At 37.4% G+C, this 25530-nt stretch overlaps 1 protein-coding gene across 1 annotated transcript; it reads right to left on the bottom strand.

Moving 5' to 3' along the window:
* Positions 1-1900: 1900 nt before the first annotated feature.
* Positions 1901-20250, bottom strand: LOC104906755 (hypothetical protein). Its single transcript, XM_010695556.4, has 15 exons — positions 20092-20250; positions 18718-18796; positions 17972-18073; positions 17733-17866; positions 17345-17553; positions 16962-17221; positions 16675-16828; positions 15740-15849; positions 15563-15650; positions 7859-8191; positions 7711-7785; positions 5874-6457; positions 3449-3557; positions 3164-3343; positions 1901-2647 (listed from the first exon to the last, which is right to left on the bottom strand). The coding sequence occupies exons 5-15, from the start codon at positions 17510-17512 to the stop codon at positions 2468-2470; spliced, it is 2241 nt and encodes a 746-aa protein (XP_010693858.2). The 5' UTR covers positions 17513-17553; positions 17733-17866; positions 17972-18073; positions 18718-18796; positions 20092-20250; the 3' UTR covers positions 1901-2467.
* Positions 20251-25530: the final 5280 nt, after the last annotated feature.

Genomic DNA, 25530 nt, shown 5'->3' with positions numbered 1-25530 from the left:
TTAAATATAAATATATAAATACTAAAATATATTTATAAAATCCATAAAATTACGACTGATCACATCATATGTTTCCTTCTGGTTTGATAATTGGTTATTTCCTTTCCCGTTGGCTAATATTTGCTCTCTAGTTGCCGGCTCTGAGCATGTAACTATTGACTACTTTATTTTGGAGGCGGCCTATGTGGAATCGCCAACACCTTGTTAATGTCATTCCGCAAGATCTTGTTTCTGTTATCTCTTGAGTTTTTCTGCCTACTATAGAATTTCAGATAAATTAATTTGAGGCCTTTCTGTTGATGGTGAATATTTTGTTAAGTCAGGGGTGGCTTTGCTGCAATGGGGGTATCACCCTGTCCTTGCCCATAAAAATTGATGGATCTAAAACCTTGAAGTTCCTTCCAAGATCACAACTTTTCTGTGGAAAATTATTCATGATGGTTTTCCAACTAAAAAGAGATTAGAAATGAGTCATGGCTTTCTTCCTTTGGAGTGTATTTTCTGTAATTACCATTCCGAGGATTCATCTCATCTATTTGCTAACTACCCTTTTTTCTCTGATGTGTGTGATATTTTAATTTTTTGAGAACATTGTTCACTCGATTCCTAGGAAAAATGATAATATTAAGTTTGGCGATCATCTACATCAATTGCATTCTACTCTATTTGCTTTTGAGTTTAAGTTATTATTATTAGCTGATGGTTTATCTGGTATGCGAGGAATGATATTTCTTTTAGAAATGAAAGTTTCACTCCTTTAAGGACTAGTATGATGATTAGAGCTTTCTTAATCAGTATCAGCAAAGAGCCTAAGTTTTGCTCCCAGAACACTCATGTCTCTAGGACCTGCTCATTTTAAAAAAATTATTCATTAGAATGTTGTCTGGTCTCCCCCGCTTCTGGGTACTTTAAGTTAAACTTTGATGTCTTTAAGCTAGAAGACAATCGATCTTCGTTTGGCTTTGTTATGAAGAAATAATGATGGTGGTGTGGTGTTGTTTGGTGCTAATTATTTGGACCCTTCACACTATTCTTGTTGAGGAAGCCTGGGGCCTTCGGGAAGGTATCCGAGATTTATCTCGCCTGGGATTAAACATTTGATTATTGACGGTGATAATTTGACTGTTATTCAGTTGATCAAACGAGTTTGAAAAGTTTCTTGGACTACTAACTTGCTTGTTTATGATGCGAGGGAGGATTTGAAGTTTTTTGAGGATGTCCAAATTTCTCACTTGTTTAGGAAAGCTAATGATGCAGTGGATTAGATAGTGATCATGTTGTTCACAACCTTACTTATTTGTTTGATATCTCTGATGTTTCTTTCTCTGTAATCATTCACAATGATGCTTTAGAGTAGCCCTTGTCTTCTGATCCTCCCTAATTTGTTCTTTCCTTATTAAAAGAGTTTTTAGCGTATTACAGTTAGCCAAGATGTTTTTTTATTGTGCGTGATATTTCACAGAAAAGAAAATGGATACATCAGCCGTAAACAATAGGAAAGTTGTTTTTACAAGGTGAATTTAGTAGTAAGAAGTGACATACGTATTTCCTCACAAAAAAGTTACAGTGTGTAAAAACAAGGTATTTATTTACAAACTTTCTCAAACACTATATAACAATATACATATTGGGGTCATTAGAGTAGGTAACCATTACATCAATTAATATATATTGGATAAAAACCTTGTTTTATTTTAAAACAAACACATAAATGTATAATATATTTGCACTAAGTAGTACTTCATCTAGTGGTAAGGTTTGTATTGCACAATCTTGAACATGTGTGGGAACAACCCCCACTAGATGCACTTTGTAGGTGAAACTCCCTTGCCTTCCCTCTCATCCCCAAAGGTGCCAAATTAACCTGTGCGAGGTTTCGATCCAGTAGCGCACACCAATCAACAAAAAATTATAGTATGTTTGTGAAACAGATGTTAACAACAGCTAGTTTGGACCCTCACAAGGGCTTTAATCATTTCTGCTACAGATTGATACTAAAAGAGGTATAATTGGACTCCCATGGTTATTAAGATTAAGAAATCCTCGTGAAAAACGTCTTTGACTACACACCTAAACTAATTTTATTTTTACCAAATCGGATTCTCTGAACACAAACTTTGATTAAAGGAATCACGGGACAAGTCATTGCATTGCTCTTTGCTGATATGAAAATACTAACCACGAGCAGAATAGACGCTTGAGCCTACCTTCGCACACCTCCGTTACTCTTTAGGAGGCATCCGCCCCAGATAAACATATCCTGTCACCTCCATTTTGTTTTGAGAGGACCCCCTGACACTTCCATTGACAAGTAAAACAAAAGGCAGCACTGCATCTAATTTAACACATTTAAGTTTGAAGATCAAATGCCTGGTGCTTGGTATTATTAAAAGCTAAGCAGCATCGATAAAGTACAACCAACTTTAGAAGCTAAGTAGCATCGATAAAGTACAACCAACTTTAGAAGCTAAGCAGATATGTAAGGAGCATTCATCTGACTGAGAATCTCACGATACGTGGCATGATCCGGTGTGTTTTTAAAGGCAGGCATGAAGTCTGAAAAAAATCTTAATACCGATGCTAGATGCTGTGGATCATTTGAGGCAAAAGCTGCTTCAAGAAACAAAGACGGACGGACGGTGACAACCTGAAAATTATAGACGTGTTTCATTAAGTTAAAAGAAAGTACATATCTGGGAATTAAAATGAGCTCAGTCTAGTGAAACTAGATCTCCTTTCTGCACCCCTCATTACATGTTAGCATTGTGATTTGTGAACATTGAAGGGCTAAAGTGAAGATGTCATAGTACCAAGTGAGCATCTAATTCGTTGCTATATTATACCCATTATTTAAAGAATTATTTACAGGCAAAAAAGTAATGATTATTTAAAGGATAAAATGATCCAAAGAGGACTGGAAAAAAACAAAGGTTCACAAGTCGTACAAAGGTAGTAGTTTGTGATCTTTTAGTTATCTAATTCATTCATATGAATTGAAGCCATGCAGCCAGGTAGCATATAGAGCAACAGTACTGGGTTCTCATTCTCATTTTCCTTTTTAAAATTAGCAAGACCACAGGTTGATGTGCTTCGAGTTATAGCTATAGAGTAAGAAAAGCAGAATAAAAGAGGTGAAAGGGAAGCACAATTGAGAAAAGCATACCTTAAATTTACGTGCATAACGTAAAGCTTCAAGATAGTACCCATCCTGCAGTAGCGAGAGTACATAATCGTGATGCAAAAATAGCTGCCTAAGCATGTCAATGCCCAGCTTCCTTGTTGGAAGATGCTGTCGACCAGATTCTAGTAGTTGATATGCAACTTCTTTTGAAGGTTCAATAATCTGCAATGTAACTTCTTTATAAGCTGATGCAGAAAGTCAGTTGTCTTTGCGTTTACATTACCAAAAGTACAAAAGCAAACTAGAATAGAACATTGAGCCAAAGACCTTATCAATGACGAACAGGCCCAGTTCTCCATATCGTTCACCACGTGCCAGCAATTGAATCATCAGAACATATAAACTAGGATACATTCTGATTCTTTCCACTGTAGCACTGCAATCATCACAGAGAGAATCAACAAAACAAGCAAATGAAGGTTGCAGCTGATAACTAAGCGCGGGAGGGGGGGGGGGAACAGTGCTAGAACTATTAACTCAACGAGTGAAGCTCTTATGCAAGGTCAGCAGTTGCAAAACTTTGACCATTACTATCTTTTAGTATGTATAAATGAAAGTAGGTATTAGAATGCACATTGAGGCAAATTTTACAAGATCCCACATCATAAAAATTATATATATGAAGTATATATTAGTGAAACAAATACAATCAAAGTTTGTAAAGTTTGACCCCAAGAGCAAATATGGCAACTAAAAAATACAGAAGAAGCATAAAAGAGCAGATAAATACAAACATCTTCTTAGCCTGCATCTTTCCACTCAATCGATTATCTTAGTTAGTACCTTTTCAGCTTGTCTAAATAACAGAGTCTTCTGGCAAGAAAGTACTCAAGCTACATGCCTCAACATATAATTGACTGTGGATAGCCTCAGTTCCTTACCAAGAACCAAGTGCATAGTAATTTGTCAAATTTTCAGCTATGTTTGATAATAGAACACACAAGTTATAGATAAATATCATAAGACCTCTTTCAGATGTTTCTTGAATATAATTATTCGACATGAAAATCATATTTTATGACTGCTTTGAACCAAGAACTAACATCATAATGTCCTCAAATCTGAATATCCCACAGAAACTGTACTACGCAAAAGCTACTCATAGTCCATAGATATTGTTTCAGAGCATCAAAATAAAAGATTTTTAGAAACATGAACAGGAATATCTATTTGTACTGTTTTCTTGTCCTTTGGTATTCCATTGGAAGGAAGAACAATTAAGATAAACCAGGGTAAGGACATCCAATGAAGAGGTGACAGTGAAGTGGGTTTTGTTGAGGAAAAGGAGGAATCAATCAAAAATGAATCATGATGTTATATAGTTTAATAAGCAAGTGAATATGTAAACTGCTGGAGAAAACTGTTGCGTCTCCACATCACGATATTCTCTTCCGAAAGTTGGTTCCTTGAGTTTCCTGCGGATATTAAATTTGCCCCAATCAATTGTCTAAGTTGGAGCTCAAACATCCGCAGATCTGCTGAGGGCTAGTTCCGCAAAGTGGTCGTTATGGTAATTGTTAGCTGTGTAATTGGCTGTAAGCTTTTTCACTAGGTGCTAGCGAATCGATGTCAGCTGTTACAGACTTACAGGTAAGCTGTTAAAACTCAAAATAGTTTTTTTAAACAAGTGTTCAGCAAAAATAGGTGTTGGATATAGTAAAAGAACTGTAGTTTGAACTGTCCTCTACCTGCAAAAGCTACTCTAAAAGCTACCACTACCTAAAAAGCTCATTTTTGAACTTTTTGGAAAACTACTACAATTGCTAAAAGCTACCTTAAAGTGCTACTTTACCAAATGCTACTTTTTAGCATCACTAGAGGTTGAGTTTTGATCTAGTCAAATCTCTAAACGCTACTTGAAAAGCTGTTGGCATTTGGCAAACACGACCTAAAACTAAATACCAAGCTGCCAAATATGGCCATGCAACTATACACACTCTATTTAGGCTTCTTACCTTTGGACAAATCTGGAAGAATTGATACAAACTGTAGCACAGATGTACAATTATAAGCTAAGAAATTCAACATGCTAAAAAATCTCGAAACAAAATCAAATTTAAGAATCATATGCATTGATTGAAGCGGAAGTGGGAAAAGAAAGCATAGTTATGCAAGTTTGAAATACAAACATGGCCTAAAATTAGTAATACCAAGCCGCCAAATATGGGCATGAAATTATACACACTCTCTAGGCCTCTTACCTTTAGACAAATCTGGAAGTATTGATACAAACTATAACACAGATGTACCATTATAATCTAAGAATTTCAACATGCTAAGAAATCTAGAAACAAAATCAAATTTAAGAATCATAATGCGTTGATTGAAGCGGAAGTGGGAAAAGAAAGCATAGTTATGCAAGTTTGAAATACAAACACGGCCAAAAATAAGTAATACCAAGCTGCCAAATATGGCCATGAAATCATACACTCTTTAGGCTTCTTATCTTTAGACAAATCTGGAATTATTGATACAAACTAAAACACAGATGTACAATTATAAGGCAAGAATTTCAATTGCTAAAGAAATTTTAGAAGCAAAACCAGATTTAAAAAACATAATGCACTGATTGAAGCGGAAGTGGAAAGAGACCATAGTTATGCAAGTTTGTTATATAAGCCAACCTAATCTTTATACTTTCTACAAAAATATCTTTCCAACTATGGAAGGAATAGGATATCAATTTGAATACCTGCGGAGAAACTCAACAATGATAGCAACCAAATATGCAGGATCCCCAGTCATCTCTTCATCTACGGGAGAAAACACAAAGCGGTATAGTTCATCAGGTGATATGGCTGCAGTGGGGATCTGAGGTTCATGCTGCTCTGCATTATCAGCATCCAATGGAACACTACTGGGACCAGGCAGTTGAGACTGTATGGATGATGACGGAACCTTTGCATTATAACTTTCAGCGCCAGTAACCAGTTTACTGCTAGCTGAACTTGGACCAATCTTTCCCTCCTCTGAATCTGTATCTGAATAGGTTGAAGATCTATTCACATATTCGTTGGAAACCACAGAGGAGTCAATTTTCACAGGTGCTGTCCTTGAATCTTCTCTGGAGAGTTCATCAGTGGCAACTCTTGGATTATGGGTAGATTGTGCATCAGAAGAAAGAATCTTATCAGATCTTGTCCCCTTGAAGTAACTACCCGTCTTAATTGCACGAGAGTAAGAAGACATAAGAACATCCATTGCTTGTGCAACAACACCCACTGCCCTATGCTCCAATATAATAGTTTTGACTAAAGCCAGACATAATTGCTTAGCCTGAATTAGAGAAAACAAGTCACTCTCTGTACTGTAATAGCAATGATATATATTTCTATATACTCGCTGGGAGGTAGTTTCTAGTACCCATTTGGTCAATCGGCTGCTAAGCATTAGAGAATACATGACAATCAATTTATGTAAACACATCCTAATTGTATGAAAGATGATACCATTTTTGAGATAATTTTTGTCAAGAGATGGCAGAATTTTGTTTTGTTTCGGGGGGGGGGGGGGGGGGGAGATTCCATCGAGAATATGAGTATATAAGACATGTGAAGCAATATTCGAATGGTAGGTATGTCAATAGTCAAGGGAAGACAACATGTTCCAGCAAAACAAAAGGAACGACAATTACAAATTCCAAGAGAAGAAGAAAAATGCTCAAATAAAAGAACAGGAAGGTGATGAGACATAACTTGACTCACCAGCTCTCGCAGTAACGATAGCCCTTGCTAAACATGAAATCTACTCCAAGGCTCTAAGCTTCTGAACAAGCTTGAGGATACTATAGGCCTCCTATGCATATTTATGCCTAATTCGTCACTCTTGGCAGGAGCATTACTTCTTTCATAACATCCGTTTCTATAAAGTGTTTACTATGACTTCTACCACCTCTATGTCCTTAAGCCTTGAACTATGATTATTTCTTTGTCTGATAAAAACAGCCTCATGGAGAAGAAGTAAACCTATAAATCTCTTCGTCGTAGCTAGCTATATTGGCAGTGATGGTCGTTGAACAGGAACAGAATAGTGCTTTGCAGAGTTGTAGAAGTGACATCTAGTTTTATGTAAGGAGTCACGACCATCACAATGTAATGTAACAAATCAGAAAATCTCAACTAATTCTACATATGTTTGTCAAGGAACTCCTGATTTATATATGAGCACAACACCGCACCTTGTTAATTTACGAAGAGATGAGAGGCCGTAAGCTATCTTATGGACTATCAACTAAAATATGATCCAAGAGGCTTCCTTGAGAAATATTATACTATTGATAGTGGATTTTTAATAGCCCACAATGAATGTTGCAAAGTGGCTTGTGAGACCCTAAGTAATGACCTAGATTAAAACAATCAAACAAGTTGAATAGACTATTGGGATTTGACGGAAGTCACCATCCATAGGCATCTTCTCCTACTCGCCAGGATCAAAGATAAATACACAACAGCTACAAAATAGAAAAAGAGGTGCATTTCAAAGTCAAGTTGATGTTACATAACCAATTGCCAGTAGGTTACAGACACTACCTTAGCTGCTTCTAACTTCCGTCGTTGCAGAAATTCAAGCACCGAGCGCACATCTGAGCTACTAGCAGATATAGCCTGCAAAATAGGCAGTGGATGTAATAGCAACGTTATGCATCTGAAAAAATTCAGAAGTCAGCGTAGAACTCACATCCAAGTCTATATGGATCTTCCAAAGAAGTCCATTAGTGGTATCACATATAAGATCTGGATTCAGAAACATCCATCCTTCTCTGTAAATGGTCGATCCATCATCATTTGCCGGTTTCAAATCTGAACTTCCGTCATCTTTGCTAGAAATTGTAGAAGACATGCTTGATCTTGGATAACCCCTCAGAAGGAGAGGAAGAGGAGCAGATACCGGTGCCCTAGACTCTGCAAATAGGTCATATAGTATGACAACCTTTGCATCCACTTGATGAACTAGCAATACATTATCAACCACACTCACAGAAACCTTGCTGGAATATATGGATAAAGATCCCTGGAGATAAAAGGAATATACAAAGCAACTTTAATCATATGGTACGCAAGACTAATTACATTACTAGCAGAGTAGCAGGTGCATGAGTATATATATATATATAAGGCTAGATTTCACTCACAACACAAGACATGAAACCCTATCTTTTAGAGTGGGAGTAGTGTAACTGAACCATATGAAAAATTAAAGAACTACCAATTAAAGAACTACCACCAGCAGTAAATCAGAAAACAGCAAGACTAGAAGGCAGTTTCATGTCATTCCAGACCTTAGAGTGAGCATAACAGAAATATACTAAAACCATATCATACACCTGGGTACACCCAAGGTTACTTTCTTGCTCATTGCTCATTTGGGGGACCTCCAAATGACCCAAAATAAGCACAGTGGGCAGAGTCCAAACATGCAAAAGATAGCCTTAAGTGTACCGGCTTTATAGTGAACGCACTCGACAAATATTGTCATTTTATCTTAGTTATTCGAGACCTAATTGTAATATGTGACCTTGTAACAAACCCAGCTAGGGAGAGGCCTCCTATAGTGCTCACTTATTCTAGGCGTGGCAGAAGGAATCAAAGGAGTGGGAATGCATAACAAATTCTGTTAATTGTCTGCTGAGGTGTCACTCATGTGTCAGGTGAGTGTGGCTGCTGTAGCTATAAAAGGAAAAAAGAGGAGAGAGAAAGGCATTCAGAAAATTGTAAGGGAAACTTTAGTGGGAGAGATCTGGCCTCTCGAATGCCAAGAACAGCTTGTAATTATTTTGCTTTCAATAATCAAAATATCTCTCTCTCTGGCTGCTGAACTTGAGTTCTTAGTGAGTGTGAACAATTCTGAAAATTTCTTGAGTGCTTGTGTGAATTGCAGAGTTCCAATTCATTACAAATTGGTATCAGAGCAGGTGATTGATGGCCCCACCAACCGCAGCACAGAATGCCCTGAGGTTGGATCAGTTCGAGCAAGAACTGGTTTCTCTAAAAAAATCCATGGCGACAGAAATTGGGGAAGCAGTTCAGAAGGCAGCCATGGAAATGCAAGCCGTACTTACCACCCAAATTTCAGCAAGCATTGATCAGGCATCTACTCGCCTAGAGGGAAGGATTGATCGCTCACGCGAAAATCAGGAGGGGTTGTTCGCGCAAATCCACGCTGACCAGGTCAAGTTCCAAAAGGAGGTTAGAACGTCAATTTCTAACCTCAAACCCACTGTTCCAACTCAAATACCAGCATCGGAGGAGTTGATTTCGCCGATATATGGTGCGGAAAATGCTAACGACTTCAGCCATATACAAGAGGAAAGGGATAGAGTCGCGTTTTCAGGAGGTTACGGAGGTGGGGGATCCGGGGGAGGACCTGGTGGTGGAGGTCATGGCGGTGGAAGAATGGGTGGTAATGGGGCAGGTAATTGGCGATACCGGAAACTAGATATGCCCTTGTTTGATGGACAAGATCCGGATGGATGGATAGTGAAGGTTGAACGTTATTTTCGTTTCTACCACCTTAATGAGGAGGAGAAAATGGAGGCGGCGGTTGTTGGTCTGGAGGGTGAAGCCTTGTCATGGTTTCACTGGGAGCAAAGAAGGAAAAATATTCTGGTGTGGCAGGATCTCCGAGATCTCGTGCTACAGCAGTTCCGACCAGCGAACTCCAGTTCACTGTACGAACAATGGCTGGCCGTCGCGCAAACCGGTTCAGTACTGGAGTACCGCCGGGACTTCATAAAAATGGCAGCACCATTGGAGAGGGTGCCTGAAAGAATTTTGATGGGGCAATTTTTGAACGGTTTAGAGGAAGACGTAAAAGTGGAGGTTAGGATGATGGGCCCCACAAACTTGGATCAAGCTATGGATTGGGCTATACGGGCTGAGGAGAAATTAAGGGTGGTAAAGAAATCCCTGGGCAGGCCGAATTACACCACTATGAAAGGGGCTTCTGGGTCCATTCACAAAAGCCCAGTCTCATTGAGTGCAACTACTAAATATAACTCAACAGGGCCTTCTTATGCCAACAGTTGGGCACGGGGACATGGAGGCCTAAATTCACCCACCAGCTCTCAAGGCTCAATTACTCAGTCCTATAAACCCATTGGTGAAGTACGTAGACTCACCGACAAGGAATGGCAAGAAAAGAAAGAAAAGGGGATCTGCTTCAGATGCGACGACAAATGGTCGATCGGACATCATTACCGACGCCGCGAACTGAGCGTCCTTCTCACACAAGGGGATGATGAGGAAGAAGAGGAGTTCGGGGAGGAGCCGCCGGAAATCACTCCACGAGAGGTAAGTCCCATAACTGAAGTTTCCCTTAATTCCGTCATTGGGTTCACAAATCCGAAAACTATGAAGATGTTGGGAAAGATACATGGGGTGGACGTTGTGGTGATGATCGATCCCGGCGCAACACATAATTTTATTTCATTAGAAACAGTAGAGAAATTAGGGCTGAAGGTCTCAAATACAGGGAGTTTTGGGGTGTCTTTGGGTAACGGTGAATCAATACAGGGAATGGGTGAATGTGAAGGAGTTCAAGTCAACATCAATGACTGCATTATAGAGGAGGACTTCCTTCCTTTAAAATTGGGAAACTCGGATTTGATTCTCGGAGTACAGTGGCTTGAAAAGCTGGGAACGGTGGTGACAAATTGGAAATTGCAAACTATGCAATTCAAGATTCACAACGCAAATGTAGTTCTCAAGGGTGATCCGTCCCTCACCCGGTCTCGGATTTCATTGAAGGCCATGATCCGCACCATGCGAAAGGAAGGCGGGGGTGTTCTGTTGGAGTTCAGTCAAATGGAGAATAATGAGGCTATGGTTGCAGTAGAGAAGGTAACAGAGGTTCCAGAGTATTTGAAGGCTGTACTGGAACAGTTTAAGGGGGTTTTTGAGGTGCCCAAGGGACTACCTCCAAAGAGGGGGCATGAACATGGCATACTGCTCAAGCACGGCAGTGACCCAGTGGGAGTGAGACCATACCGGTACCCGCAATATCAGAAGGATGAGATAGAATAATTAATTAAGGAGATGTTGGAGGCCGGCATTATACGACCATCGAATAGTCCTTTTTCAAGTCCGGTTTTATTGGTGAGAAAAAAAGATGGGTCATGGAGATTCTGTGTGGACTACCGGGCCTTGAATAAGGAAACGGTGCCGGACAAATACCCGATACCCGTGATTGATGAGTTGTTGGATGAGCTATATGGGTCTACTGTGTTCACCAAACTTGATCTTAAATCGGGATATCATCAAATTCTGCTCAAACCTGAAGATGTCCATAAAACGGCCTTTCGTACCCATGAAGGACATTACGAATTCTTAGTAATGCCCTTCGGATTGACCAACGCACCGGCGACATTTCAATCACTGATGAATGAAATTTTTCGTCCTTTTTTGCGACGGTTTGTGTTGGTATTTTTTGACGATATACTCGTCTACAGTAGGACGGCAGAGGAGCATGAAACCCATCTAGCAATGGTGCTGCAGACACTTGCAGATGATCAGCTATTTGTCAACTACAAGAAGTGCGAGATTGGCCTGCCTGAAGTGGCGTATTTGGGTCATAAGATTTCTGCCAAAGGGGTTTCAGCAGACCAGGAGAAAATACAAGCCATGATTGAGTGGGAGCAGCCCAAGAATTTGCGAGAACTTCGAGGATTTCTTGGGCTAACCGGGTACTACCGCAAATTTATTGCTCATTATGCTCACATTGCGCATCCTCTAACTGCTGAGGAGATATAATTTTGGGTGGTCTGAGGAAGCAACCATGGCTTTCACACGCTTGAAACAAGCCATGACACAAGCACCGGTACTAGCAATGCCCAACTTCCAACTACCATTCATACTTGAAACGGATGCCTCAGGATTTGGTGTGGGAGCAGTACTCATGCAAGAACAGCGTCCAATTGCGTTTTACAGCAAGTTATTGGGTCCAAGGGCCTTGGCCAAGTCAGTTTACGAAAAAGAATTGATGGCTATGTGTCTTGCAATAACAAAAGTGGAAACATTACCTCTTGGGACGCCACTTTCTCATACGAACGGACCAACAGAGCCTTCGTTTTATTATGCAACAGAGGGAAGTTGGAGCGGAGTATCAACGCTGGGTGAGTAAGTTGATTGGCTTTGACTTTGAAATTCAATACAAACCGGGAGCGTCGAATCGAGTTGCGGATGCCTTGTCACGAAAAACTCAGGGTGAAGTGGACTTGGGAACAGTGGTCTGTACTCAAAGGGTGGACTGGGCAACGTTAAAAAAAGATATAGAGTCAGATGCAACCCTGCAACAACTTACATCTGAATTGAAGAAGGGGTTACGAAGGCCGGAAGGATATTCCTTGCAAGATGATATTTTGCTGTACAAAGGGCGGGTGGTCATACCAAAATCATCGTCCTTTATTCCGGTACTACTTAAGGAATATCACGACTCGCCAGTTGGAGGTCATTCGGGGGATTTAAAAACTTATCTTAGAATGGCAGCGGATTGGTTTTGGCTGGGGATGCGTAAAGATGTGGCTACATATGTGTTGCAGTGTGCTATTTGCCAACAGTACAAGGCATCGAATCTGCACCCAGCAGGGCTGCTGCAACCTTTGCCCTTGCCTGCCATGGTGTGGGATGAAATCACCATGGATTTCGTTGAAGGGCTTCCTCGTTCAAAGGGGCACGATACCATCCTAGTTGTTGTGGATCGTCTTTCAAAATATGCCCATTTCCTATCCCTCAAACACCCATTTAATGCTCTCTCTGTGGCCGAGTTATTTATTCGAGAAATCGTGAAATTACATGGGTTTCCATCGGTTATTGTTTCGGATAGGGACAAGGTGTTCATGAGCCGCTTTTGGAAGGAGTTGTTTCGTTTACAAGGAACAAATTTGCAACATAGTACTGCATATCACCCCCAATCTGATGGGCAGACCGAGGTTGTGAACAAATGCTTGGAGACCTACTTGCGTTGCTTCACATCTGGGCACCCTCGCATGTGGAAAAATTGGCTACATTGGGCTGAATTTTGGTACAATTCTTCTCCCCACTTGGCTACCAAAATGACACCATTTAAGGCTCTTTATGGCCGGGACTCACCACACATTCTGAAGTTGGGAAGGGGGCACACCCCGGTAGACAGTTTGGAAGACATGTTGCTGGAGAGAGAGGCTGTACTAGATGACCCGCGCCTTAATCTTATTAAAGCACAACATAGAATGAAGAAGAACGCGGATAAACACCGGCGGGAAGTTACTTTTGAAGTAGGGGATCAGGTATACTTGAAGATCCAACCTTACCGACAACAGTCCCTAGCTCGTAGGCCATTTGAGAAGTTGGCTGCTCGTTTCTATGGACCCTTCAAGGTCCTACAAAAAGTGGGCATGGTAGCCTACAGGTTGGAGTTGCCTGAGCATAGCAAGTTGCACCCAGTTTTCCATGTGTCTCAACTTAAGAAGGCAGTGGGAAGTTCACAGGTGAATGCTGACCTGCCATCTCTGATCTTTCCTGACTTAGAATGGGTGGCTGAACCTGACGAAGTGCTAGATGTACGCACTGTTGGGCAAGGATCTGAAGCCATCACTGAAGTTCTTACTAAGTGGCAGCAGGTTCCTCATTTTGAAGCTACTTGGGAGGAGTTCCATTCAATCCAACTGCGTTTTCCTGACTTTCACCTTGAGGACAAGGTGAGACTTTGGGCCCGGGGTAATGTAACAAACCCAGCTAGGGAGAGGCCTCCTATAGTGCTCACTTATTCTAGGCGTGGCAGAAGGAATCAAAGGAGTGGGAATGCGTAACAAATTCTGTTAATTGTCTGCTGAGGTGTCACTCATGTGTCAGGTGAGTGTGGCTGCTGTAGCTATAAAAGGAAAAAAGAGAAGAGAGAGAAAGGCATTCAGAAAATTGTAAGGGAAACTTTAGTGGGAGAGATCTGGCCTCTCGAATGCCAAGAACAGCTTGTAATTATTTTGCTTTCAATAATCAAAATATCTCTTTCTCTGGCTGCTGAACTTGAGTTCTTAGTGAGTGTGAACAATTCTGAAAATTTCTTGAGTGCTTGTGTGAATTGCAGAGTTCCAATTCATTACAGACCTAATTGTCATAAACAAAATTCTGCCTTGTCATGAGTCATGCCTTGAGCTGCCATAAAATTAAGCTGATCCAAGGAGAAAACCTGAAACCCAGCATGACTCGACATAATTGGACCCAGAAAAAGGATCACTAAAACCCGACTCAATCTGACACAAAATCAACTCAACACCCAACTTAGAATTCGAAATCCAAACCCAAGATGGGCCCGACCTGAGAATAATCCGACACCCGAGGTGACCCTATAAGTAGAGACCCAAATTCAACCTACACCCAACCCGTGCTGATCGGAAACCTAAATGAACCTGATTGGACTTGCATCTAACCCAATCCGAATTTAACTCAACCTATTTATGGCCCGACAAGACATCGCATTGTCGAGCCGAAGTGTTTTTTACCGGACTTGTTCTCAACCTGAAACTTTACTGACCTTAAACCATTTCTACTTGACGAGCTAAAAAATATTTAAACTTCCAGAACAGTTTATGCTACTATAGAAAACTACAGAACCATACCCGTTGAGCACCGCCATATGAAAGTATAAACATATACAATAAATTCACCAATAATCGAAGTAATTAATGAGTGTGCAATTTATAAATTACAATAACCATTCTAACAAAAATTATAAATGACGAAGAATAAACCAAACTCAAACTATCCCGAGATATCCGAAACAACTTAACTAATGACGAGAACTTCAAAGGATGCAATGTGTAATAAATTCGAACTTGGAACCTCAAAATCACATGTTATGACTTATGACCTGACGTAGACAAGACTAAAACTTAATTTGAATGCAAAATGATCCCAACCGAACTTGATCGAACCCCAAGATGATCCACTCTGCAGTTGATCCAATCTGGACTTGACCCAAACTGAACTTGATCAGACCGAAAATTCTCCTTATCCACACCTCACCTGATCTAGACTTGACCTGACCAGATAATGATCACACCAGAACAGGATCAGACTTGACTCGACCAGATAATAAGCAGACCCGGTTTTTTACTAGAATCCGATCCCAAAATTATCCCATCCCAAACCCAAAATGGTTTAGCAGGAACCAAACTCGACCTTACCTGAACCTAGAACCTATAAGGATAAAAGGCTAGATTGACCCAATAATTATCTGGAACCCAAACCGACGTATATACGCATGTTTGATGAGCCCACCCAACATGATCCTACAGTAGGCGATCTGACCTGAATCCGACCCGCACACCCAAAATGACAGCTCTTCTCATGCCCAAAACTAGTAGAAATGATAATGGAGAAAACAGAAGAATAAAACACAGATATGTACCTGTGGTACAACAGCATCACGATAAAATCTATAGCAATGGAGCAGCATGGCCACTCTGTCAACTTGCAAGCAATATATTCTTCCATAACTGTGAAGGTTAAAATCTATCAGAAAGAATTTCCGTATTCAAAGTTTCAAACTAAGATGAATAATCAGTAGCAGTTCTGGAAGCCTTACACCGTGATTAGATGAATATCCTGAGCAGCTAGGACTGGCTTACTGTTGGCCTCAGACTTGGCCATAAGCATTTCAAACTTGGGCAAGCGAATGATCCCAGCAGAAGAAAACTACATGATAATGAACCATAAATGCATAGAAAGGGTAGTCACAGATGTAATATAATAACTAACACTATACAAAGTGCATCTGTACCCAATTACTGACAGAGGGTGTAAGTAAGATAACTATTTAACTAGATAACTCAAAATTTCTACCCTCTATTATGCAAAGTCCTTGAACCAGTAAAAATATAATAAAAGGGAATTTATCAAAATTACCTAGAGATGAAGTGAATTTTGTATATTAAGAAAATGAAAAACTCTAGTAAAGCGACCTTGAATGGTGTCCTGGCTGAAATGCAACCTGGTAGCAATTTGCTATTATATTTCTCTCCGGCAGTCACCCTAATCCAAACCAAGAGCACAGGTCCACATAAACCATAATTATCATCAAGAAAATCACCTGCTGATTCAGACTAGAAGAAGCCATGGGAGTTCTGGTTCTTGGCTTTGAGGAGCGCAGAATGTAGAGTCACTAGAGAGAATATATATGAACAATCCAGTAACACTGGACAGCACCATATGGTCGCTTTTTACTAGATAAAAACTACTTGCTTTATCTTTTTTATGCCAGCATGTGGAAGTGAATGAATTTCTTAGGAACCCATGGGACACATATAATTAGAGCAATCACCTTAGTACTCCCTCTATCTTATCTTTATAGTACCACTTCTCTCTTTTGTTCTCTCTATCTCTCTCTGAACAAAAGAGAAAGTGGTACTATAAAGATAAGATAGAGGATGTACTAAGGTGATTGCTCTAATTATATGATGTCTTCAATAAATTAAGTACTCCTATTTCCTAGCATGTAATGAACAAGTGGACAGCCAATACCTGGAACCCAGTAAAACTCTTGCACTGCATCCCTGAAGCAAGGAGAACCAGACGACTTTCATGCGTGTAAATGTACCAGCTAACATTTATACGCTTGGATTCGGTCAGTTGAACATTTTGTGTCTCAGAATCATAATTTAACAAGTCCAATCCACTGCAATATGATACCCAACGGACAGATATGTTAAACCTTATTATATATATAATTGAGTACAGAAAAATTTCTATGCAGATTTGAATTATCTTACTTGTACCCAAGGTTCCTGTTAAGATTTCAATTATCTTACCTGCTTCTCACAAGTACCAAATTACAAGTTGGGGAATCTATCCAGAAAAACCCCAGTATCTTCTCTGACTCGGGCTTACACTTGTGGCAGAACGAGTTCCTTTTCTCCTTGTTCCAAAATTGAATCTCATGACTTGACCGCTGAATTGCTAAAATTTTGCCGTCTAGAGACAACCGAACAGATAATACGGGCCCTTCACTTACTGAATCAGATGCGGGTTCAACATTCGGGTCAAAAGGTGCAATTTTCCATGAGAATACCTTGCAAGCGAAATCTAATTACATGCCATTCACATCACGGAAGAGAACAAGTGATCGCAAAACATTCTATGAAGCAACATGGAAATTTCCTAAACATTATTTCATATCATTAAGTATGATTACCTCATCAGAAGTTGGGGACAACAACAGCTTATTTGCATCATCATAGAATAGGCCCTTCGAACCAGGGATGTTGCATCTCATAGGTGGATATTGAACATAAGCATGTGATACAGCACCTGACCCACTTAAGCCAATGCTGGCCTGTGAACTAGATGCTTCGTTGTGCATATTTATATATCCTCCCTTGTTTCCGAAAAATATTCAGCTTTCTGTCAAGGTAACAATGGATCAACAAGCAAGAAATTGAGAGCTTACATATTGAATACATAAAATGAGCAAGAAGATAGAAGAAAGAAACCAAAAATGTAACTACATATTTACATCAGACAGAAGAAAGATATGCCAGTAACTGCAGCACATTTCCACAAGAATGTAGTAAAAGAATTACCTAAGTATATTTGTTAGAATACACAACAATCTTTGTGCATTCTTCAACTGGGATCTTCAGTCAACTATCAAGATCAAAGTGCAATTCCAGATGTGCAATCACCCAAAAAGGCAACACTATGCCTTGCCTTTAAGCTACAAGAGAATAGAGGCAACATTAGATGAAGACAGAAAGGTGAAAGGACAAGGAGGTTCAAAAGCTGCTCAAAGCCACCAGTTATTCTATATGGGAAACAATACCACGTTTTGCATGCAGTTCTTCAGAGCACAAAATTCTTTCGAACACATATCATGTTCAACTTCTGGGACCTTTGCTGCAACACAGCTACCATAATTCCTTGCCTAGATACATAGAACTGGGATTAAACTGATGCAATATGCAAAAGTCAACTTTAACCATTTGAAAAATGCAATAGGAGAGGCTTCTAACATAGTCTGTTAATGAGAGCTAGCAAGAATAAAATATTGAACCTTCCTAGATTTCTAACATGGAAATACAGGGCTAAGTACTCTGGTCATTTTGTTCACTGCCCTTTGGTGCCTTTCAATATGGTAAAAGAAGTCTCATGCCAATACCCATTGTATGCAACTTCATTCCTATACCTAAGTTCTCTTCAAAATTCAATTACTACTCAATAGTCAATACCACCTCTAAAGTGGTAATGGATGATAGGGGAAAATTATGAAGAAATTGAAGTATTTGGGAATGGAAAAGCATTACCATGTACATTGGAATAAGACTTTCATCAGAGAGTAACCGACAACTTCATTACCATTATTAACGCCTCCCACATAGACTATTAGAGTCTTCAAGAAAGGGAAAAAAAAATCATCCTTCTTCCACTCTGAGTGTTTGGTTCACTCTTTAGTACAATCTTATTGGATATGTTGACATAGGTCCCTTCCTCCTAATTTCCCAAATCCTCCCCCAAATATTTGAAAGCACACAACCTGACTTAATAAGGTTATAGTTAACTAATTAATACCTGTGTGCTACACTTGACTAAAATGCGCTGCAATATCGAAGTAGTCTTCTTGTCCTTCATGGACACATACCTGAAGAAGCTGTCTCAAGAAAATTGGAAAAAGGGAAAAAGTAAAAAGAGACAGTATATTATAAAGGAACCACAAAAAATAGCTATTGCAGCAACTACATGAATTAGGAGAAAGTACTGTAGTTGAATAAAATTTCAAATTACAAACGTTTCTTTCAAGCAAAGGTTTCTTTGACAGAGCCACAATGTCAGAAACTCTCAAATATTTTCATAAAACGGAAGCCTGACTCTATTACAATGATTCTCCAATCACCTTTCCTTATCTATGTAGGAGATATCTCAGACACCTTACACCAGAAACATATACTTGGTAAGATCCTTTATAAATATTATTATGAAGATATAGAAATGCCCACCATATATGTGTCGATACTTCAAGCAAGTGCAACACTTCTGAGGGTCCATATGACGCAGACTAGCTGTTCTACGTACCAAATAGGATTAGCTACACTAGAAAAGCTGAAGCAAATCAAGGCTAGAGCTAGATATTCCAGATACCTCAATGTGTATTCATGAGTCATGACCACTTCTATAAAATATTAATATCGATTCAAACGAGCCCCTTGAACAATTAAGCCAGAAACAACTATTGTGAGAACAGCTAAAACCCAACACCTCAGAATCCACCGATCCACGCTGTAATTAGAATAACTAAGAACTAAAAAACCTCAATTAAAACTAAGAGACCATTAAAAAAGAAGGTAAAAGAAAAACCAATCCATCTATCCCTCAATGACTCAAACAACTTAGAGAAGCAATCTCACATTCGATTGTTACTAAACTATGATATAACCAATAGAGCCAACACAAACCATAAGAACTTTGATAAACACATAAACTACGAGACTCGGATGCTAATTATCTTGGTAAAAGGCTAATCAAGACTCGCTGCAGTAGAGTATAGATGTTTGACCGCGGCCGAGCTCATCAATGCTCATTAAATAAGAAGTTATACAGCACAAGGAAAATGAACAAGATGTCAAAGAAGCAATTTAAAGAGAAATTGGGGCAATTTGGAATGCCTCAGCTTTGTCCGAAGAACTAAGCAAAAATACAGTATGATCATGAGGAAGAACAAAGTTTCCATAGTTCAATCAACAACACCTTGATGAAACTTTAAGAAAATTCATTGTCAATCATTCAAAATCAATTCTTGCATAGAAATTAACAGAAAATGAAATCCAAAACAGTTAGTGTAAAGCAAACAACACGATACCCACCAAAGAGTTTTCCTCCCCCATAAAAAAGCAAAGTGACCCAGATCAAAAAAGTAAAATTAGAATTAAAAAGAAAGTTAATTTATACCTCTGGCAATGTTGATGAGTGCAATCTTTGAGTAAAAAGAAGTTGTGTGTAAATGGAGGAGAGGAGTGAGAGAAAGGTATGGTCGATTTGTATGGAGGATTGGTATTTGGAAATTGGGAAGTAAGGTTATTGACAAGAAGGAGAATCTCTACATCTATATACTACCTCCTTTCATATGTTACTAGGTTTTGGACCCGTGCATAATGCACGGGAACTTTAATACAATAAAAATGTTTATATATCCGCTACATTGAAAACATATAAATGATTATTTACGTCTACTTGATCAAAAACTTTGTGTTTAAGAGAAATACACATTTATATTAATTATAAAGTTGTTTAACAGATACATGATATTCATATGTTTTGGAAGACTTCTTTTTAATTAGAGCAAAACAAAATGTTTCAAGAAGCTACTTCATCCGTTCGTAGTCTAATATAACAATGAGATTTTTACACTATTCATTCACTATCATACCCTTTCACTATATATTGTTATTTTTATGTAAAGACAAATATAGTCATGTGGGTTATTGTTAGATTCGTCTTGATATATACTTTTAAATATCAAATGTGTATAATTTTACTAAATAGTAAATAAAGATATTAATAGTAAAAATTGAGCATTAGCAAGCGTGAAAACCCAATTGCTGCAGTAGAAAAAGAACGGAGAAGTATAATATAGTCAGAAGCAATTATATCATCATAAGTAAAGCCAACAACACCTTAGGAGGAAGATTGGAATTCCGATTTTCTTCCACACTTCCGATACAATAGAATCGCCAACAACTGTATGGGAATTCTTAAAAAAATTAATAAAGTGATGGTCTTATTTAGTAGAACATACCAATTTTGGTGTAGCCCCATAGAAAGCCATCATCTAAGGGTTGAGATGGTAAAGGTTAAGGATCTCAACCGCCTCAACAGGGAGAAAATTTGCACGAACTTGGTTTTCATCCCAGTAACCAGTGGGGGGGGGGTCAATCGTCTCAGAAACTCTCTCTACATTACATCTTCATTTTTTCCTCGAAATGGCCTTAAAGTATTAGACTTCCCATTATCTTTCTGATATAGGAGTACTATTAGGCAATTTTTACCAATGACTGAGAAATGGCTACATAAAATTGGCCATGACTGAGAACTGGTCTCGGGAGATACAAACCCACCATGCGATAGGGATTGTCCTTGACTTTTGACACACGACCAACTAAAATTGCCTTTTTGAAACCTCAGAGGAAATTTGTTCCATCTGACGGAATGAGTACCATACGGGGTATAAATACCTTATTCCACGTTGCTACCTAAAATGACCACAATTTCGATGATATATTGTATCATACTTTATTCCCCATTTCATCTGGTGGAATGAGTATCATACAGGTTTCCCCACTCTACTTTTTTCCTAAATACCTTATTCCCCGTTGCTACTTGAAATGATCACAATTTGATGATATATTGTATCATACCTATTATTTCCCATTCCATCTGACGGAATGAGTATAATACAGGGTTTCTCAATTTACTTTTCACCTCCCAAAGACTACCTCAAGTGACTTCAATGGTCCACAATTAACCCTTATTCATTAATTTCTTCCTAAAACCAATTTTCGAAATATTAACGAACTAAAGTTTTAATATTCATTAAGACTAATTTAGAAAATGTAAACAAATATAAATACGCACTACTTGTATAATATATGTGTGTTTTATAGGTTCTTTATAAGATGTACATTTCAATATTATCTTCTACATCAAAGAAAAAAAAAACCAAAACAAAGTTAAATAAATTAACAACTTTTCCAATTCAATAACTTTATTTGATCTTTTCAAACAGTTTCACTCTATTATAAACCAATTAAACTTGAATACTTATAAATCCCCCTTTTTTTTTACATATAAGCTTGACAATTAACTCATCTTGTTGATTCACCTTCTAAATTAGTGTCGCAATGCTCATTAGATATCTCTCTTTCCAGTCTAATATCGTCCACACGATTTATGGTTTAAAAATTGTAACATTACTTTTATATAAAATTATAAGATAATTATTTTACTTGTAGTTCCCTAAAATGACCACAATTTTGATGATATATTTTATCTTACATCATTCCCCATTTCATCTAACTGAATGAGTATTATACAATATTAATTATATAAGAAAATCATGGCGCTGCTTAACTTTAATGATGAATAAGTGAGAAATATCTATTTTAGCAAGGAAACTATATTTAATCATGCATATAAGAAATAATTATTGATATCCTATAATGTCAACTACTTCATGATTCACTCATACTTTCATATATAATTTGAGTTTAGGATGTTAAATTTATGAACAGTTATATTAGTTTTTTTTTTGCAAGAATAATTAGTTAAAGAATATTGGATTATATTGAAGAAAAATAATTACTATTCTTAGTTTCTTAATACACGCAACATATTTCTTTTTGGGATATTTCATAAAACTTGCAAAATAATTCGCAAACTATTATAAAAATTAAAGAAAGCTTTATTTTATAATTTAAGCACATGTGTCATGTTTTCACTCTCTCTCCTACTCTTTTATTTTATAATTTTTATAGAATGGGCCAAATTCAAAGTGTGTGAATTTTCTTTAAAAATGATATTAGTATCAAGCGTAAGTTCATAAGTGTATGTACTTATATCGTTTGTTTCATTTGAATGTAAGAATGTGGGAAAATATTTGAGTGACCCTAGTCCCTAAGCCTAAGGTTGTCAACCTTCTTAGTCGCAATAATAGAATAATATATTAATATATATCCAATAAATTGGAGAGAGAATTGCCATAGATTAATGTTTTAATGTACTCTTGACCTTAACTTTTTAGTAGTGAGAAGAATATCATTTTTATCTTTAAACAACTTATCTTGTCTGACATTTTCTTAATTCTCCCTTAAGTTGTCTGAAAAACACTTAATTATTATATCTAAATTTGTTTAATCTTATCTAAATTTTCCAAACTTATATTATCATAGTTATGTCAAAATTAGTTAAAGTAGACAGATGCTTATATATTGGTTTTCATTTTTTTTTACCTAATTCAATTTCTTGAACATATATATAGATGAACTCTTATTTTACCTCTCTCACTTAACTTTGTTTTTTTAAAAAAAATACTTTTAGTATGTATTGGTCATGGATATGATTTTTTTATGATTATCATATTAGCTTACCTAAACCACTTTGGGACTAAAAATTGAATATTTGAGTTGTTATTGTTTTTGTTATATGTAATCTCTAGTCATAATCATGGTGTGTTATATTTTTTTCAACAAAATCATCTTTTTATTTCTTGTTTGGAATAAAATAAACTTGCATTACTATTATTATTACATTTGCATATTTTCTTGAAGGGGCTAGCATCTCATGATAATGGTGTGGTATTCATTACCAAAATGAATAATATTAAAAAAAAAACTTATTAGACCAATGTACCCATTGGCTTGAAATTAGGTAATTTTTAAATTAATTATATTATATAAGTTTGATAGGTGTGATGAAAAACTTAAAGTTGTTATACCAACGCACCATTGGCTTGTACTTAGCTAATATTTGTTTTATATTTGAAATTTCATATTTTGACTTTTTGAGTATCTTGTATTAGTGAAAAACTTAAAGTTGTTATATCAATTCATCTTTTTCATTGTATATTTTTCTCTCCTCTAAATTGGTATTTAGCTTGAAAATAATTCCATAACTGGTTTTTGTGAAAATAATAAGAATGACCGCTAAGATAATATATGATTTTCGTTTTAAAAAAAAAAGATAATATTTGATTTGTTTCCTTAATTGATAATTGGTTGATTGATTCCTTTAGTTATTGTAGTTGATATTATTTCCTTCATTGTTAAATTAATTGATTATTGTTAAAATTATTTTTAGCAATGCCACGTGGCATAAGCAAGCATTAGGTCGAAAGTTGAGGGTGAAGGAGAACAAAGGAAGGTTGAGGTCTTGCCACGTAGGACAATTTTTTCTTGCTTTAATATTATATATGATGGTGGGGAGAAAATACACGGGTCTTGTTTAATTTGTCTCCACATGTATTTGTTAATATTGATTTTTTATATCTTTTACAAATATAAAATTAGAGATATAAATGTCAGATCATATTGTAAGAGACCGCCTAATTATAAGCCCAAACAATATGAGCTAATCAGCCCATATTGCAAAAAAAAAAACATTGCGCGAAACCTCTTTTCCACCCACCCCCTTCTTCTTCCTCTCATTTCACCCTCAAAAAAAAAAAATCTAGGGTTTTACCTGCAAATTCTCTCTCATCGATTTTCGAAGATCTCCTTCTTTCTTTCGTCAATTTCTTTCTCATTTTTTGATCGAAAGAAGCTCAATGGCGCATGCACTTCCTTAGTTCTACAGTGGCACTGGCACTGGCACCCTCGCATTGGTAAACTATCTTGATCTATTATCGTCTCGATTTTGATGAGATTTTAAGAGAAATTTTGACATTTTTTGCGTAATTTTGGTTAATAGGTAGCTCGTGTCTCAACGTTCACTGCTGGAGTGGATTATGGCAACATGAAGCTCAAAGTTCTCAAGGTTCTTTTCTATTTTGCTTGATTTTATGTAAATGATTTGCTTTTTTTAGGTTTCGATTTGAATTTGTGAACTGTTGTTGAGTTGTGTGGTAAAAAATGAGATTTGATTTAGGTATTTATGGATTCCTGATTAGTATATTTGTAGGAACAATGTGGAAGAATTTTTATTTGAACTTTTGTTGATATTATTACTTTTGTTTGAATATTGGAAATGTTGAAATCTTTAGTTGGCAAGGTTTTAGGATAACAGCTCTTAAATTGGTTTTGTGATGCGTGTTTTTTATGAAATTTGAAATGTTTGCTTCTAGTGTTTGTTGTGGAAGAAACTTTGTAAATATGAACTTTCCTCTTAAATGAAAGGGCAGACTATTATGTTTTTGGTGCTGTTTTATGTGTTGTTTTATGTTTTAAATTCATATTCAATGTAAATTATTATATCATTGCTGAATTAATACTAAGTTAGTTACATTTTAAGTACTTCTTTTTCATATATGAAAATTACATACTACAAATCTGATTTCACTAATTTCAATCATTTGAGGATCATTTACATACATTAGTAGCTACTATAACTTGATTGGTGACCACTTTAAGTCAGTTTGGCCTACTATAATTACAGGTTTAGGTTTTGAATATGCTTTTGTGAAGAAGATTGGTTGTAAATTAGTTGAAATTGATCGTGTTTAGAGTTGAATCATAGCAAGTGGATGAGCGAAGCCAGTGCTTAAAGTTGAAATCAAATCAAACCAATGAGTGAAGCCACTGTATTGAGCTGAAGGAGAAATAGTCGAGCAAGGTTCTAAAATCACACAAGCTGAATGACAAGCAAAACAGAGATGGTGATGCTTTAATTCTACCAAAA

This window comes from Beta vulgaris, chromosome 3 (genome assembly GCF_026745355.1).
Source record: "Beta vulgaris subsp. vulgaris cultivar EL10 chromosome 3, EL10.2, whole genome shotgun sequence".
NCBI lineage: Eukaryota > Viridiplantae > Streptophyta > Magnoliopsida > Caryophyllales > Amaranthaceae > Beta > Beta vulgaris.
Note: the sequence above shows the minus strand (reverse complement) of the source record. Positions and strands in the feature narration are given on the sequence as shown.

Excerpts from the sequence above, each read along its gene's own strand:
- LOC104906755 (XM_010695556.4), bottom strand. The coding sequence starts at position 17,512 with ATGCACAACGAAGCATCTAGTTCACAGGCCAGCATTGGCTTAAGTGGG. Across the intron at positions 8,192-15,562 it reads GTGATGCTGTTGTACCACAG|GGATCTTTATCCATATATTC; the intron begins GTACATATCTGT and ends TTTTATCTCCAG. Across the intron at positions 3,558-5,873 it reads ATTGTTGAGTTTCTCCGCAG|TGCTACAGTGGAAAGAATCA; the intron begins GTATTCAAATTG and ends TGATGATTGCAG.